Source organism: Coenobita brevimanus, chromosome 110 (assembly GCF_032717465.1).
Source record: "Coenobita brevimanus isolate Jiangsu-jjx chromosome 110, ASM3271746v2, whole genome shotgun sequence".
NCBI classification, from domain to species: Eukaryota; Metazoa; Arthropoda; class Malacostraca; order Decapoda; family Coenobitidae; genus Coenobita; species Coenobita brevimanus.
Window position 1 is genome coordinate 29,759,609 of NC_137063.1, and position 18,927 is coordinate 29,778,535.

Below are 18,927 nucleotides of genomic sequence, written 5' to 3' on the forward strand. Positions count from 1 at the left end.
ATAAATTGGGGTGGTTTGGCCTTATGGAGAGGATGGAGAGCAAGAGAATGATGAGGAAAGTGTATGTGAATGAGGTGGAGGGGGGAGAGGGAGGGGAAGACCATGGATGAATTGGAGGGATGGAGTGGAGAGGTATATAAGAGAGGGGAGTGTGAGGTGGGAGCAGGGTGGCGAAATGGCGGGGGACAGGGCAACATGAAGGTAACTTGTTTGTGGTCACCTCTTACGGGATTAAGGCGTCTGGCAATAGATTGATAGGTAGATGTTCATTGTATATATTATTTACACTATCACACATACACTTTTTCAGTACTCTGCCGTTGTTTGGTAGTCTGTGAAGCACCGAGGAAAGCATAGCCCAACATCACACTTCACACACACATATTTTGTGTCTTTTTTCTTATTCTGTGGACACTTTGTCGTGGTTTCACACACCTTACATCACGGCTGACGGTGTCTCCTTGTTTCTTTACTACAGTAATCCCTCCATTATCCGATGTAATAGAGCCAAAGGCATGTCTGGAAAGTGGGCCCCTGCCTGCTGGACTGGTACTTGGACCCTAACCCAGCTTAACTTTGAAAGCCACCTAAATAACTCCCTAACGGACATGCATAGCACCTATTTAAACTTATTTAAGACCCTATTCACACCAATAATGGACATAAAGCATGAAATAACTGGAAAGGAACCAGAGAATAAGGAATTCGAAGTGGTTATGGAAAATATTAAGCAGTGTACAGGGTACTTGCTGCACGTCTGTGGCTGCCTCCTCTAAGGCTATGGTAGTGGTGAAAATGCTCTTGAAGCACGTACAGTAATCCAATGTTGTGCTACGCCTAATTCTTTGCACTGTTAGTTATACTGTAATTGTTTAACACTGCACTTTCTGTTCTTAATTGTGCCATGCCAGTTTCAACCGTCAGTTTCAGCCGCCACTTTGCACTCCACACTTAATCCTTTGCACTCTAAATTTTAATTTCTTAACACTGCACAACACTGTAAATTCCCATGTGGTCTAGTGGCGAGGTATTGCAGTTTATTCGATATTTCTTCACAAAAACGAGCATGTGCGGCATCCATTGCGATGAACATCTACCTTCTACAGTGGTTAGGCAGTAACTGGGGAGCAGGGGAGGAAGGAAGGGGTGAAGGGGTGCATAAACAACAGTTGTTCAGTGCCGTGCGGCAATTTAAAATTACAGGTGGGAAAAAATTCGGATTTGGAGGGGATTTTTTTTTTTTTTTTGGGGGGGGGGGGGTCTGAAGGTCCAGGCCCACAATGTGTGGTAAGCAGGGAGTCTGGAAAGTGGGCGTGCGGATAGTACAGGGATTACTGTACTGACAACTGAACGGAAATTCCTTTCATGAAGATGAGTGAATGCAGGCTCTGTAGGCATGCGAGGTACTGCAACATCTGGTCCCCCTACTACACGGTCATCTACTATCTCATAGACAACCTCTGTTGCAAAAGATTGCTGGTCCTCTTTTGTCCCTGTGATGTGTTGGTAGAGTGTGTGGGAGTTGAAGACAAGATCAAGATGATGGAAAAATAGCTTTTTATACCACTTCATTGACTTCTTCCTGCACTCATTGGTGGAGATCATAGCATCTGATTGATCAATCTGACACATGTTGAGATTGTAATCCTCCACAGGCTCGGGTTTCCATATTTTTCTCTGTCATTTATCACAGAAGTCTGTGCTTTTACTAAGGTGGATGACTGGCTTGCTCACTGTTGACAGCAGGAACACCTCCTGCCTCTCATGCCAGGCTGTAAGAAGAATGTTATTAGTCTTGTAAAACCGGACCTCCCTTTTTTCAAGCTGCCTGATGTGCAAATTATGCCTTCTCATTTTCTTTACTGTTCCAGTCAGTCTGATTTTATACTTTACCAGTAGGTAGGCAAGCATGGGAGAGGTGTACCAGTTGTCTGTGCCCACAACTCAGGTACTTATCCAGCATGGTGAGGACAAGAGCTCCAGACATACTAAGGGTTCGTTCAGGTATGATTTCAGTGTGCTTGCCAGTGTACAAAATGATGTCTTGGATGTACCTTGTCCTGCAGTCACACATCACAAACATCTTGAACTGAAAATGGTGATGTTTTGTTCTGATGTATTGTCTGAAGCTGATTTTTCTTCATTGTAGAGAAAATTCTCATCGGTGACCAGGTTCTTGTAAGGACTAAAGGAGGTGGAGATGCTGCGCCTGATGCTATCAAATACCAAACAGATGCACCTCATCCTATCCTCCATTGGTGCTCCGGCAGGCACTAAAAGATCCGGATAATGCAGGTTGCTCAGTATTGCCTGGAACCTGTTCCGTGCCATGACTTTCCCAAATATTGGGGTGAACAACTGGGATCTGTGGACCAATACTTCCATGTGTCAGTCTTTCTGACAATCCCCATCAACACCACCAGCATCAGAAACACATTAATTTCACGAATGGGAAGGGGAACCAAGTGAAAATACATGAGTGTTTGGTAGCAACCTTACCCATGACAAGGAACCCTAGGTAAGCATTAGTAAGTTTCACAATAGCTGTGACAAGACTCACTGGCATGAAGTTATAAAAAAAACTTCTTCCTCTGTGAAGTGCCCGTCAGTGAAGGCATTATTGCTGCCACTAAATTGATAGAGTTTGGGAGTGAAAGAACTCCCATCCTTCTGCTCCCATGTCTCATACTCATTGTCATCATCAGGCGATGCAGGGCCTTGGGCCAATGAAACAGGGATGCCGCTAGGAATTACATGTGTGCTGGGGCCAGGTGTAGCAGAGAGTGATGTGGCAACCTGTGCTGCTGCGGTGCTGGGAGCAGGTTGCGTGTGGTGAATGAGTGGTGTCTGGGCAGTGGTGGAATCTTTGGTTGAGTGTGGTGAGGTGCAGGACAGGAGCAGGTTTACCACGCCAACCTTTGACCTGCCGCCCGCCATGCATCGGACTCTTCCCTTTACCAGTATGTTAGGGGGCTAGGAGAGGGGGGGGGGGAGTGGGCAGCTGTGGAGGGAGGGAAGGAGGGAGGGCAGGTTGTGGGTGAAGGTGAGGGGGGGACCGGGGGTTGGCTGGCCATGCCCCACGGGTCCAGTGAGAGTGAGGTCACTGCCACCACATACACTCTCACTGGCCCTAAACCTCTTGCCTTTGTCTGGCCTAACCAACCAATCTCTGTTTTCTTGCCTCCCACTTCTTCCTCCTCTTCCTCATCACTACTTTCATACAGGCGACGGCGAGCACCTGATGATTGATGAACACTAGCCGGATGCGTTGCACCCCACATTGAAATATAACCATGGGTTGGTTTCCTTGGTGGGGGAACACTTGAATCATCACTACTAGAGGAACATTCCTGAGATGCCGTATAATCCTGGTCAAGATCACTATCATCGAACACTGAGGCATCACATTCAGTTAGTTCATCAGTATCTATTGCATCCATCTTTTCCTGGAACTCAGGAGTACTCACTCTATCCTTGAGAGAGTGGCGTGGCATAGTGGCACTCCTGAATTCACTCAGAGACTGATGAATCAAACAGGCGGGACTACCCCCCTCCCCCCACCACCTATCCCCCTCCTGCTCATAGGTAGGGTGGAGGAAGGTGTCTGCTCCTATTTTCTGTCAAGCAGTTAGGTTGGACTACATACATTTCTCATAAATGTTCCCCAAACAGTCCATACCACATATGGACCTTGCATATCTGGCAATGTTTGGTTGTCTGTACCAGGTGTGGACCTGGCATGGCTATCAATGTTAGGTTGTCCATACCAGGGACGGACTTGGCACTGAACGGGTTAAATGGGCTTCTTACTGTATTATTTATAAAGGCCTGTAATGTGCTTCCGTGTGTTGGCCTTGGTCACTTAATGCAGCTCTTCATGCTGCTTTATCTCTGGCAGCCTTCCCATTCAGTCTCTTATTCCTGATGTCATTCTCTATGGCCTTGTCTCAGGTCTTTTTCGGTCTGCCTCTCCCAGCTGTACCCCTGATGCTCACATTTCTCCACATCCATTTGTCATCCTCCATTTTCTCCGCATGCCTAAACCATCTCAGTCTACCCCTCCTTATCACAACATCAGTGAGAAACTTTGGAAATTGTCTGCCACCAGATGTCTCTCACTGTTTACTGCTTCTCTTTCCTTAGCATGTGTTCAATTACCCGTGATTTTTCTAAGTTGGGGTGAGAAACTGTAACAACTTATCATCATACACTATTGAAGTATTGAAAAAGATTCATGACAAAAATATAACAGGGGAGAATATATTGCTCTCGTTCTATTTATCCAAAAACGAAGGCCAGATTAACCCTGGCACTTACATATTTATTTTCATTGTTTTTAGTGAAGTTGCTACAAAGCTGAGTTAAATCATGCCTCCTGAAATGTTCAATTTATACTTTAGTTTTATCCAAGCACTTGTTTTGTTTGTGTCAGTCTTCCTTTTGGTGGAAATTTAATGATGATGTATTAAAGTATTCTGCATCAGCCATCCGAGCTCAGAGATAGTCCCTGTTCCAAGATTTGACTATGACCCCCCTAGGAAAACATGCTATCACCATTTTCAAATAAGTCATATCAAATCTTGGAACAGGGATTGTCTCTGAGCTCGGATGGCTGATGTAGAATACTTTACTTTAATATGTCGTCATTAAATTTCTGTCAAAAGAGAGACTGACACAAACAAAACAAATGCTTGGCTAAAACTACAGTATAAATTGAACAGTTCAGGAGACATGAATTAACTCAGCTTTGTAGCAACTTCATTAAAAATTACAGAAAAAAATATACAAGTGCCAGGTTTTTAAAATTCAGGCTTCGTTTTCGAGGAAATAAAACAACGAGAGCAATGTACCTCCTCTGTTATATTATTGTTATGAAGCTTTTTCAATACTTCAATAGTGTATGATGATATTTTGCCATACAGGTCCTTGCATCAACAGAGAGAAATCACAATAATTTAACACGTACTTGGGGCGGACAAGCTGTTAATGGTGGTGACCTCTAGCGGTAGGCAGCTTGACAAGTCCCCCATACACCTCATTCCCATCCTTCCTGTCAACTCTTCAGTTGTAAACCTAGCCCTCCCAGGCCACGCAGTCAAGGACACACTACACATTCCATCTGATTATTTTCATTTCTGTACGTTTGAGCCTACGGATATCCTCATCCTTTACTGCCCAGGTTTTGTTACCATACAGCATTACACTCCAAACACATGTCACATACAACGATCTCTTTCAGTGTCAAGAAAGGCAACAGCTCCCTGAACTTCTTCCAACCACTCCTTACCCTAGCCACAGAGCGAGCTCCAGCCCCACCTCCAGTACCTAACTTGTCCTCCAAATAACAAAACTCCTACACACGCTCAAGTGACGTCATGCCTGGCAGTCTTTGCATGCTCTTCCTGACGTGTCGCACACACACCATCAGCATAATCTTGCGGTCTGCCTCTGACATCACTACACATCTTATGCATCCACTTATCACAAATACTGCACAAGATGGAACTACTTCTCACACCCTTGTGGTAAATTGGCCATGGCCACTCTCCCTCTGCTTTGATAGTACCATACTACCACCAGCTCTTGGTACTGTAATTTTTGTTTTATCCATATTTACTCCCAAACCCTTGTGCCCTATTCCGTCTTTCCGCTTCCTAAAGGTTTCCTCATCCAGCTCGATCATTCTTTGCCGTCAGTATCAAGTCATCAGCATACAGCATCTATGGGAGTCCATTTCTGAAATCATGTGAGAGAGCTTCAAGCACCATGACAAACAATAAGGGGCTCAAGACCTAGCCCTGATGCACACCAATATTCACGGAAAACTCATGACAGAAATCTCGATTCACTCGTGCCTGGGTGCAAGTACAGTAAGACCTCATTATAACGGACTAATTGGGGCCCAAGCCATTCCGAAAAATGCGAAATTCCGATAAAAGCGACATCCAGATTTCCCCTTGCTAATCCGGACTTTTGCCGATATATCAGACATTAGTCCAGATCGCATGAATGGTTTTTAAACTGTTTTGACTAACTTTGCTGTACTGTACTGTGTTATAACTTCACTACATTAATCAAATGGTGTAATATATATATATATATATAAAATAATACTGTACTGTAAACTGATAAACATGCCCTTTATTTACCTTATTGAGGTGAACATAGCTGAAGTGGTCAGGCAGTCCGGACTGCTTCTGGCTTTATTGGACTTTTTCCGATATATACTGTAGGAATTTAGTCTGGTAGCTCCTCAAGTCCGATAAAAGCGAATTCCGGTCTATTGAAGTCCGTTACATCGAGGTTTTACTGTACTCACATACATAGCCGTAACCTCTCTAACCAACCACTCCTTAATCCCAGGCTCCCATTGCCCACTTCACCACCTGTAGGGACTTTGTCAGAGGCCTTCTACCCACTAATGTTTAATAATATTCAGCTTAATCCTGCGTCATCCTTGAACATGCTTGGGGTTTCATTTACTCGGGACTTATCTTGGAAAGATCATATTACATCTCTTGTAGAATCTGCTTCCAAGAGATTAGGTGTGCTAAGCCGACTCCATTCCTTCTTTACTCCTGCACAATTGTTGACTCTATACAGGGGTTTTATCCGCCCCTGTGTGGAGTACAACTCTCATCTGTGGGGAGGCTCACCACATACAGCTCTTCTCAATAGGGTGGAGTCAAAGGCTTTTCGTCTCATTAATTCTCCTCCTCTTACTGACTCCCTTCAACCTCTGTCTCTTCGTCGCACTGTTGCATCTTTATCTCTTTTCTATCGCTACTTCAATGGTCACTGCTCCTCTGAACTGTCTGCATGCATTCCTCCACCTCTACGACGGGCACGTAGCACCCGTCTAGCAGCAAACTCTCGTCCCTTTTCTGTCCAACTCTCTAATGCAAGAGTTGACCGTTACTCCCAGTCTTTCATTTATGCAACAGGTGAACTCTGGAACTGTCTCCCTCTGTCTGTATTTCCTGCTTCCTATGATCTCCAGTCTTTCAAACGCAGTGTGTCCAGGCATCTCGAAATGATCAGATCTTGAATTTGGCTCTCTCTTGTATTTTGTTTTTCTCTTGGAGGGAACTGTTACTGCAGGCTCGTGGCCTTTGGCTCCTTCTTCCTCGCATTAAGAAAAAAAAATTGAAAAACAAAAATACAGCTTCTTTTTCCTTCCTACTGTACATATTTTTCCTGAGCTGTCAGACAGTGAATATGGCATCAGTGGTGCCTTTGCCTGGCATATACCCAATCTACATTATTTCACTTTGTGTATGAAGGCTCCTACATGTTTGTACGCATTGGCCTTGGTCACCTAATGGCAACTGTCCATGCTGCACAGTCACTGGCAGCCTCCCTCTTCAGTCCCCTATCGCTGAGGTCACACTGTATGTCCTCATCCCAGGTTTTTTTCAATCTGCCTCCTGCATCCCTACCCCCCATATTCACACTTCTCACTTTCTACACCTAATTGTCAAGCCCCATCTTTTCCATATGCCCAAACCATCACAATCTACCTCTCCTCATTACATCATCAGTACAATCCTTTCCCATCCTTCCTTTTAACTCATCCTTCACAAACCCTGCCCCCTGAGGCCTCATACTCAAGGACGCAGAGCACATCCACCTAATCATTGTCATCGCTGTACGTTGAGCCTGCGAATATCCTCTTCCTTTACTGCCCAGGTTTCACTACCATACAGCATTACACTCCTAACACATGCTGCATACAAAGATGCCTTAGCACAGAGGGAGAGCCTTCTGTGTCAGGAGAGGCAACAGTTCCATGAACTTTTTCCAACCACTCCTCACTCTACCCACAGACGTAGCTCCAGCCCTACCTCCAGCACATAACATGTCTCCCAAGTAACAAAACTCTTCCACACACTAAAAAGGCTCACCAGGAAGATCAATCCCATCACGCCTGACAATCGTCACATGCTCTCCCCGACACACTGCACACATGAAATCAGCATTATTTTGCAATCTACCTCTAATACCATTACATCTCTTATGCACTCACTTGTCACAAACACTGCAGAAGATAGAATTACATCCCACACCCTTGTGGCAAACCACACATGGCCACTCTCCCTCTCCTTTGACAGTATGACCAAAGATACCATCACCTTTATTTTACCTGCATTTATTCTCAAGCCCTTGTGCCCCATACCATTTCTCCTCTTCTTGAATCTCCTCCGCCTCCCTCTCACTCTCTGCGATCAACACCAAATCATCGGCTTACAACATCTCTCGTGGGAGTTCATTTCTGAAGTACAGTAAAAGTCCTGTAATCTAAATTTTAAGGAACCGAGGGTCTCTCGGACTATTGGATATTTTAGACTATTGGGAGGGACCTGTAGAAACATTAGAAATGTGTACATGATCATTAAATTAACACTTAAAATTATATGGAATATTGTTTTACTCACCAGAAATGCATATAAGAGTAGATGAATAATTGCAGGCAGGTACACCCAAGTCCAAGGGCAAGTCCAAGCCAGGTACAGCCTTAGGTAAAGCCCAGAAAAACTGGAAAAATCTTAGGGGGGGGGAAAAAAAAAAAATCGCCTTGTCAAATTCGGAGTACCCTACAGGTCTCGCTTGTTGTACGATGTTTCATTTTATGATATTTCGCATTTACGATCGTTCATTTTTAGTACCAATCGTTTGTTTTACGATTGAGATCCCCCGCAAATGCGATGGGTGATGTGGAGAAATCCCCTGCTCACAGGCAGATCACCTGAGAGTTAAGTGGCATACTCACCCCACGCACACAGTTTCCCGTGCTTCCGCCAACCAAGCATCACTGGTTCTGAGACAATTCGCCGTCAAGCCAATTCGGCATCAGGCAATTCACCGTCAAAACATGGACAATTCCCTGTCATTCTATAAATATACTTATTATTAATTAATCAGTACTTTAATAGCTATATTTCAGGGGGATCCATCAAAGTCTATGTTCAGTAGCATAGGCTTTGGATATTGTTTATTAGTTGCACCTTTAGTCAATAATTAACTTGTTTCTTCCTCAATCTAGTTGCCTTTTAATTTTATTCTAGCGTCACCCATAGCTGTCTTCTTTAATGACGGCAAATTATCTTGTTATCTTCTTTAATGACAGCAAATTATCTTGTTATTTTTGTGATGGTGAATTGACTTGACGGCGAATTGTCTCAAAACTGCATCACTGCCCAGTCTCATCCGCGTGCTCGTTCAGCTTACAAACTCCGTGCATCTGTGTTCGTCAGTGCCCAGGATATTACTATCATTCCTGTTCTTCATACTGTACCGTATTTCATGTTGTTTATGGTATTTCATGTCTTTCTATCTATCTATCTATTGCCAGACGCCTCAATCCCATTTGGGGTGGCCACAAACAAATTGCCTCCACGTCGTCCTGTCCCCCGCCATTTCACTGCCCTGCTCCCAACTCACACCCCCCCTCTCTCATATACCTCTCCACCCCATCCCTCCATCTCATCCTCGGCCTCCCCCTCCCTCTTCCCCCCTCCACCTCACTCACATACACTCTCTTCGTCGGTCTTTCACCCTCCATCCTCTCCACATGTCTTTATATCTGCAAATTTACATTTACATTTGATTCAGATGCACTGCAGCACATAAAGCATCATTATTGGTGCATATTAGATCACTTGTATGGGTGTTGGGTTTCTTATATACGAGTCCAGGAACACATTCCTATTTTCCCCATTAAACCTTAACTTCGCTGTACGATATTTTGGTATAAGATTGCATTTCTAGGAATGCATACCGATCGTAAAGCGAGGGAGATCTGTATTGGGATTTTTGGATTATTGGTGGCCGGATTAGATCACTTTTCCTGTAACATTAAAGACTGACCCCTGATGCACACTAACATTTGCAGAAAACTGATCACTCAAATATTTATTCACTTTCACCTGGATCTGAGCACCAGATGTTTAGCCATCACCACTCCAACCAGCCACTCCTTGATCCCAAGCTTTCTCATTGCCCACCTCACCACCTCCCTAGGGACTTTGTCAAAGACCTTCTCCAAATCAACAGAAACAATGTGTAGATCCCTTTCCTTTCCTATATGTTATTCCTGAAGCTGTTGAATAACAAATACTGTAGCACCAGTTGTCCCTTTACCTGGCATAAACTCAAACTTGTGAGAGCTCTATACTGTTCATTAACACTTTTGTCAGCAGCTTCCTGTTCATCCACCTCTACTCATCTTGCTATAAAAGGCATCCCGTACTGCTTGGTTTTTCATCATCATCATCATCATCATCATCATTATCTGGACCTCCTTTCCCACTCAGGATGAGGTTAGATCGGCTTGGTTTTTCAACTTCCATATTTTCCTTTTGGGTGCATAGACCCTCTTCTTCACCACCCACTCCATGTCTTTCATTATCTGGTCCAAAAGTTTTATGCCTGTATAATTTCATCTTTCTAAGGCATCACCCTTCCCTTTATGGAGACAATAAGTTGGTGCTAAGAGTGATTGGCTAAAACACAAACAAGTAGTCATTTTTTCTATTGAATTTTCTTGTCATACTCCTTCCTTTGAACATGAAAACAACCCAAATAGAATTATACCTGTACTTTATAAAGGAAACAGTTAACAGAAGAGCAAAGTAAGCAATACTTTACCCCCCACAGTCAGAAATGTGTGTCAAAGCTTGTGACCTCCCCACCCCACAATAATGGAAGAACCAAGACAATGGTGGATGTGTGAATTGGTTTGGAAACAAAGGTGCATTTGCCATCCAATCTGACGGATTAGATTCATAGCTGTCTTTAGTGAAAGCAAGCAGCAACATTCTTGTTGGTCAAAGTGATGTCAATCTAGCCGAAGAAGTCCTAACTGAAACCGAGACCATCTTCCTATCTTCCCAAAGTGGGATCCGGAGCAGTCTTGGTGCAGCTGGTTCTCGCCTGGAGAGACTGAAAAATGGCCAGGAGGGGCAAGTGAGTGATCAAAGTCATGAAATTAGCACTGTGTACATCATTTCATCAGGAAGAAAGGTGGCTGGTTCCTTGAAAGCAGTGATAAGGAACATGGAAGTGAAAAGTTACTACATGAGAGTATTGTGATACCAACTGTAACATATGGCAGTGAAGCTTGAACCTTGTTGGAGGAACAGAAGTCAAGAATGAGAGCAGTGGAAATGAGTTATTTGAGAGAAGCCTGTGGAGTCATATGGAGAGAGAGGCTGACAAATGAGGATGTGAATGAGTATTGTGGTGTGGATGTGGATGCGATAGGAAGCATTAGGAGAAACACACTGAGGTGGTTTGGCCATGTGGAGAAGATGGAGAGTGAGAGACTGTTGAGTAGAGTGTATGTGAGTGAGGTGGAGGTGGGGGGAGAGGGAAGGGGAGGCCTAGGATGAGATGGAGGGATGGAATGGAGAGGTATATGAGAGAGGGGGGTGTAAGAGAGCAGGGCAGTGAAATGGCGTGGGACTGGGCGACATGGAGGCGATTTTGTTTGTGGCCATCCCTTACGGGATTAAGGCATCTGGCAATAGATAGATAGATCAATCTTTCTGGGGGTGACCCTCGTTTCTGTTTTGATTGGTGGCTGTCGTTTTTAAAATGTAGCCAGAATGCGTTTGTGGACAGAAACCAAGCGTCCCTAGATGTATTTTGAATCCCAGACTCCAGCTTGGATAATAAAAATACACCTCAGTGGGTAGTAGATTGCACAGTGAGCATTTCAAAATAGTTGTCAACAAAAACACACCACCTTGCGACCAGCCATGGCCTGTTTTGACTTGTTGAAAATTGCGTGTTTGTGGTAAAAATTGTGAGCTGGTAGATATTTGATGTGCTGTCAAAAATCAAGCTGTCAGAATTTAATTACAATAGGCTAAATAAGCAGTTCTGTTGTAAATTGCTGTCACATAAAAATATTCGTTTGACCTTTTCCATTGCCACAGCTCCCAGGTAAATGTTGGCAAACTTTTGATCATGATACGGTGACTTAACTGAAATAATTATCTTCTTGAGTTTGTTAGAAGATAATTAACAAATGGTGAAACAATATTCAAGCCTGAATGATGGATGAATGATTTTGAGGTCTTTTTCACTGGACACGTTGTTAATAATTTTTCATACTTTTTATTTCATTGCTTGTGGATCCTACTTCACCTCATCCATAGGTGGGCAAAAAGGTCTGGATGATGATGATGCAACAACACAATCTTGTCTCAATAAATGCTTGCTTTGAATGAGTCAACTTTTATGCTATCATCATCATCATCATCATCTGGACCTCCTTTCCCACCTTGGGGCAGGGTGAGGAGTAGCAGTGTCCAGACAGCCCAAATTTGCCCAGTCCAATGGGCCATGCTTCCATTCACTCATCATTCAAGCTCCTGGAATCCTGGCTGTATCTGATATATCAAAAACATTCACCACATTCTGTAGCTTCACACAAATGTATCCAATAGAGTCAGTCCGGACACTGTCACGTTAAAAAGGGGTGCCAAATCCCTGGTCATGTGCTTCTCCTCACAGCATTCATCCAGCCAGCTCGATCTCTTGTCAGTCTTCTAGCCTCACCGACTTCCAGACCTCTCCTCCTCAGATACTCATCCACCATATCCCTCCACCTTCTCCTTATACTACCTCACCTCCTCGCTCCTTCAAATTCACTCAGATATACATTTTTCACCACTCCATTGTTACCCGTTCTCTTCACATGACCATACCATCTCAGTACATTCTCATCGATTGTAGTGCCCACAGACTTCCTCACTCCACATCTTTTATGAATCACATTATTTTGTATCCTATCCACTCTCTGTACACCACATACATTCCTCAGCAGTCCTATCTCGACTGCTGTCACTCTTGATTTTTCATGCCACGCCATAGTTTCACATTCATGTGTTAAAAGTTGGCACCAACACACCATGTAAGCTTCGTACAGCTGCAACACTCATGCCTCTATTTCTTATCAAGGCCTTTAAAGAACCAGCTACTTTCCTTCCTTGTGTCACTCTACTTTCCACTTCTTTTGCACATTTTTCTCTCTTTTCTGTCACTGTACCCAAGTATTTGAACTCTCTCACCAACTCCAGTCTCTCTCCATTCACTGTAACATCACGCTGGGAGTCACCCTGTCTCTCAGTAACCATCATTTTACTCTTTTCTACATTTACTCTCAAGACACGACACGTACAGACATCAGCAAAACTCTGCACTAGTCTTTCAATTTCTTTTTCGGTATTTGCCAGTAGTACTGCATCATCAGCATACAACAAATTTGAGATATTCCATCCATCACCATTTATTACACACGCCATCCCTTTCTCCGTTACTCACGATATTACTTGTCTTATCACCCCATCCATATATATACAGTATTGAACAACCATGGGGATGTCACACAACCTTGTCACACACCCACATTGATCGTGAACCATTCATGTAGATGCCTGTTTACCCTTGCACATGCCTCACTACCACCATAAAAACTCTTGACAGCACCTAGCAGCTTACCATCTACACCGTCTGTTCACAATAATTTCATCAAACCTTTTGAAGTACTGTACTGTACAGTAAATAATGCTTTTTTGCTATACATTAACCAGTAACATTCTTGTGTTTGTAGCTGCTGTATCATGAACCATGGTAGTGGTTCATAATAGTGATCGCCTAGGAATTTGCTGAAAACCCTGATAGAACAGTCACCTAAAAACTTTATTAGAAAGCAAATTTACTCTTGAAACTACATCCAAAGAGTTCCTTTTTAGTAGTTTAGGTCAGCCAAGCATTGACAATGTGGAATAGAAGTGTTATAAGAAAGTTTGGTACATTAAAAATTTTGCCAGTTTGTTCATATTAGTATTATTCGTATTATTGTTTCACAGGTCAGCAAGACAATCTGTCTGGTATTTCAGGATAAAAACATGCCAGTCATACTTAATGGGTCACTGTTTGTGTCCACGACCTGTTTTTAAACACCTAATCAAAAGATGATCATCCACCTTCCGGATACATAGAGATTCCCTTTGCGCCATTGCAAGCATGTGAGAAGCAAATCAAGTACAGAATTGCTGTCAAGTATCCATAGTGCATCACTAGCGGTGTCACTATATTAAATTTTATATTGTACTGTGTTGTTACTAAGTGGAAAACTCTAGCTAGTAGATTACTTGTGCAGGCAATGAAGCTCCATTGTGGGAAAGGCGTAATTAACACGCACTGGTGCGATTTTACACAATTACATTAGGGCGTGGAAGAAGTTGAGAGACAGAAAAGAGAGTTACCCAGTATATGTAGAGAGGAAGAGAGAGGTGAAAAGATTATTAAGAAAGAGTAAGAAGAGAGTGGATGAGGAATTTGGAAGGAATTTTAGTGTTAAGTGGAGGGAATGTAAGAAAATGTTCTGGAAGGAGGTAAAGAGAGTTAGACAGGGAGGGAAAGAAGTTAGTTGGGGAGTGAAAGATAAAAATGGTAGATTACTAGTGGAGAAAGGAGAACGAGTGAGCGGATGGAGAGAACACTTCAAGGAATTGTTGAACATAGACATGAAAATAATGCGATTGTAAGTGGCTGGGGAATTGCTGGCAGACGGAGAGATGCGAGAAAAGATGAAGAAATCAGTAGGATGGAAGTTGTGGAAGCAATGAAGAAAGTTAAAATGGGGAAAGCCCCTGGAATTGATGGAGTGTGTAGTGAAATGCTGAAGCATGGGGGAAAGATAGTGGTGGAATGGATGTGGAGGATGTGCAGATTCTCCTGGGAGGAAGGTAGAGTCCCGGAGGATTGGAAGTCATGTATAATTATTCCCCTGTACAAAGGAAAAGGGGAAAAAGAAGTGTGTGGTAATAATAGGGGCATTTGTCTTCTTGGTATAATAGGAAATGTATATGGTATAGGATACTTATTGACAGAGTTATTGGAATAACAGCGGAAGTAGTTGGAGAAAAACGAGTAAGTTTTAGGAGGGGAAGAGGTTGTGTTCATAGATCTTTAGTAGAAAAGTTTCTAGAGAAGGGAAAGAAGTTGTATGCAGCCTTCATGGATATAAAGAAAGCACATGATAGGGTGGAAAGACAAGGATTTCGGAAAGTATTAAGAATATATGAAGTAGATGGGAAGCTGTTGAATGCCATGAAGAGTATGTATGAGGGTGCTAAGGCTGCAGTGTGTGTGTGGGTAGTGAACAGAGTGAATTTTTCTATTTGAAGGTTGGATTGAAATAGGGATGTGTCATGTCTCCATGGTTGTTCAGTCTGTATATGGATGGGGTTATAAAAGAGATACAAGGTAGGGCAGTGGATGTGGGAGTGGCCTTAGTGAGAGAGGACAGTATTTGGAAACTTCCTGTACTGTTGTCTGCAGATGATACTGTGTTGTTAAATGAAAATGAAAGGGAGCTGGAAGGACTGGTGGATGAGTTTGGGACAGTGTGTAAGAAATGAAATCTAAAGGTGAATGTAGGGATGAGTAAAGTTATGGTCTGTGAAAGATGTGAAGTCAGTGAATGTATAGTGAGGTTGGATGAGGAGGAAATGGAAAATGTAAGTGCATTTAAGTACTTGGGTAGTGTGATGAATAAGGATGGAAGTTTGGAGGGTGAAGAGCTTGAAAGGGTAGAACAAGGAAGCAAGGTTGCTGGTTCCTTGAAAGCAGTGATAAGAAACAGGGAAGTGAGCATGGAAGTGAAAAAGATACTACATGATAGTATTGTGATACCAACTAATGTATGGAAGTGAAGCTTAGACCTTGTTGGAGGGACAGAAGTCAAGAGTGAGAGCAGTGGAAATGAGTTATTTGAGAGGAGCATGTGGAGTCATATGGAGAGACAGACTGACAAATGAGAAAGTGTAGGAGCATTGTTATGTGGATGTGATAGGAAGCATTAGGAGAAACACATTGAGGTGGTTTGGTCATGTGGAGAGGATGGAGAGTGAGAGACTGATGAGGAGAGTGTATGTGAGTGAGGTGGAGGGGGGGAGAGGGAGGGGAAGACCATGGATGAGATGGAGAGATGGAGTAGTGAAGTATATGAGGGAAGGGGGTGTGAGCTGGGAACAGGACGACATGGAGGCAATTTGTTTGTGGCCACCCTTTATGGGATTGAGGTGTCTGGCGATAGATAGATAGATAGACATTAATTTTTAACTCAAGGCTTTATTTAGTTTTTTTTTTTAGTTCATCCCTGAAGCCCCAGCAGGCTTGTGTGTAGACGTCATGTGAGACAATTGAAAAGCACAGGTTTGTGCTTTGCACTGTACTGTAATTGGAAGTGGCCTCATTGGTTGATATCGTGACCTTTTCTTAAAGTTAACTAACGCCAAACTTGGATCAGTTTTTCAACATTATTGGAATTCGTCGTGGCAGTAACCATCTCACGAGTCAGCAGCAGAGGGGCGCAGAGGAGGGGGGAGAGGAAGAGATGGAGGAGGGGGACGAGGAAGAGGCAGGGGAATGGGATGAAGGGCATGAGGGAGGCACGGGAAGTGCCCCTACATCAGTTATAACTGTAACTAATATATTGATGTTGCATTTTCTGTTTCACAAAGAAAGATAAAAAAAAAAAAACCCACTACAGTATTATGCAAAATAGATGTGCAAAGCACACAGCAGAATGATTCTGTCTTGTAATCAATTTGAACATATAGCTTTTCAGATTTTACTCAGTCCAACGTCTTAGAAATTATCTTTGTTTAATCAGTTTGCAAAATACTGTATAGAGATTCTGGAACAATCAGTGTCCACTATAAGAGACCTCCCAACTATAGTAAACAAAATGAAGACCAAAATTTAAAATAACAACCAATAGTCACTGTGTTCAAAGCCACAACACCACAGCAATGAAAATTATTAGAAAATGCCAAGTGTTTAGTGTCGTAATGTAAAAGCTTTAATGGTGATTGAAATGCAAGAATTTTGATTGTTTAATTCATAAATGGATTATAAAAAAAAAGGAAGCAAACTAGGTAAATAAAAGAATGTATAAATTTAAAATGGGGAATAAGAATTGCTAAAAAAAGTAAACAAACAAGAAAGGATTGCCAGAGAGCATGCAAAACCATCAAGGATTCAAGTAACGTTGACACTGTAAACACACAAATCTCCTTTACAAACTGTTAATACCATAGTCAAAAGGGATTTGTGAGTTTACATTGTCAATGTTACTTGAATCCTTGCTGGTTTTGCATGCTCTCCAGTGACCCTTCCTTGTATGTTTACTTTTTTTTAGCAATCCCTGTTCCTCATTTTTAAATTACTAATTTTTTATTTACCTAGTCTTACATATTTTGAATAATTTGCTGGTAGATGATGGTGCCCATCATCTACTCACTTGATGTAGTGTTGCCTACTTCTTCCTAAGGTGACTCAACATTGAGTGACAAGCCTAATGGTTTTTTGGTAATGTAATTAAATAACAGGATAATGTGGAGCCCATTATAGTGATCCTGTTGACTGGGTGGAGAGACAGATGTGAATTCCATCCAGGAACTAAACATCTGCACTCCTCTCCATGTCTTGACAATCAAGGGAACATTGGATCACTCCATGGGGTTTCCCTACAATGGTGATTGCATGCTTGGCCATATAGATCAGAGTAACTCTGCTGCTAGTGGAATACAGTTCTTTTACTAGATTACAGTATTCAACTTTTGATCATTACAGTATTGTTTCACTTGTAATTCAGGCTTTTCTTATTAAGAATAATTCACCTTGAAGCTTGTCTTATGTTACAGCAGTAACTAAAGTGATGAAACACTGATATGGTTTTTTTCAGATTGAATGTAAGGTTATAGCTTTCAGCTTTTGATCATTACGCCTTTGTTTTACCTGTAATTCTGGCCATTGTATAAAGAATTATTCAGCATGAAACATGTCTCATGATACGGCACTAACTACAGTATAGTGATGAAATATAGCAGTGCTCTCTTTTCAGATTGAGTGTGACTTGTGGTCTGTTGGCATCATGGCATATGAGATGGTGTATGGTTTTACCCCTTTCAAGGATGAGAACATTGTCACCACATACAGCAACATTATGAATCACAAAAAGACTCTCAAATTTAAAGCTGAGGATGATGAGGGTGAGGTGAGTCCATTGGCTCAGGAACTCATCATGGGGCTACTGGAGGAGGCACCCCACCGTCTCAACCACTCTGCTCTCTTGCAGCACAAGTTTTTCCTCCATCTGGACTGGAACAACCTCAGGAATTCACCTCCACCATTTGTCCCGGTTGTCAATGGGGTGGATGACACTAGCAACTTCGAGGAGTTTGAGAATGAGAGGCGTCCACCCACAATTGACACTTTTCGTGTTCGCCAGGGCTTTACTGGGCGGAACCTCCCATTTGTAGGCTTCACATATAACAGAAAGCTTCCAGATACGAATGAATCCTCAAGGAAAAGCATTGCATCAGCCAACCTTCCTGTATTAGATGACACCCTGAGAGAGCCATCCCATCTTGAGGCCCAGTTGAAGGCTCAGAGGAAGGAAAACCATGACCTAAAGCTGCATCTAGAGAGCTTGAATGATGGGGAGGGGGAGCGCACAAGAAAGCTACTGGAATGTCAGGTGAAGAAGGCAGAATGTCGGGTGGAGTATTTGGAGAAGGAGGTGCAGCGGCTGGAGCAAGACAATGCTGCCAAGGAGAGAAATGCTGCGGTCAGTATACAGGCAGTCCTTATTATAAGTATGTGATATGTTAAAAAAACATCATAACTTTTTGCATATAACTGTTACTGTAAAGCACAGAAACTGGCAGAAATATTTCGTTGGTAACAATTATACCAGTACAAATAATATTTCTTTGCTGAGGTCTTAAGAGCAAAAAAAGAATGAGTGTAAGATGGGAAACTCACAGTAATGACCTACAGTACCCACTGTTCTTTATTTTTCCATCATATCTGTAATTTTACTTGTTATGTAGCATTTATCAAAGA

The 18,927-nt window shown here is 42.6% G+C and overlaps 1 protein-coding gene across 1 annotated transcript in view; it reads left to right on the plus strand.

Annotated features, from left to right (window-relative positions):
* The window catches only part of sti (citron rho-interacting kinase sticky), a 421,549-nt gene that overhangs the window by 19,943 nt on the left and 382,679 nt on the right, over positions 1-18,927 (plus strand). The window contains exon 6 of the mRNA XM_080286239.1: positions 17,924-18,649. Coding sequence (XP_080142365.1) covers positions 17,924-18,649 — 726 coding nt within the window. The remainder of the gene's footprint in view (positions 1-17,923; positions 18,650-18,927) is intronic.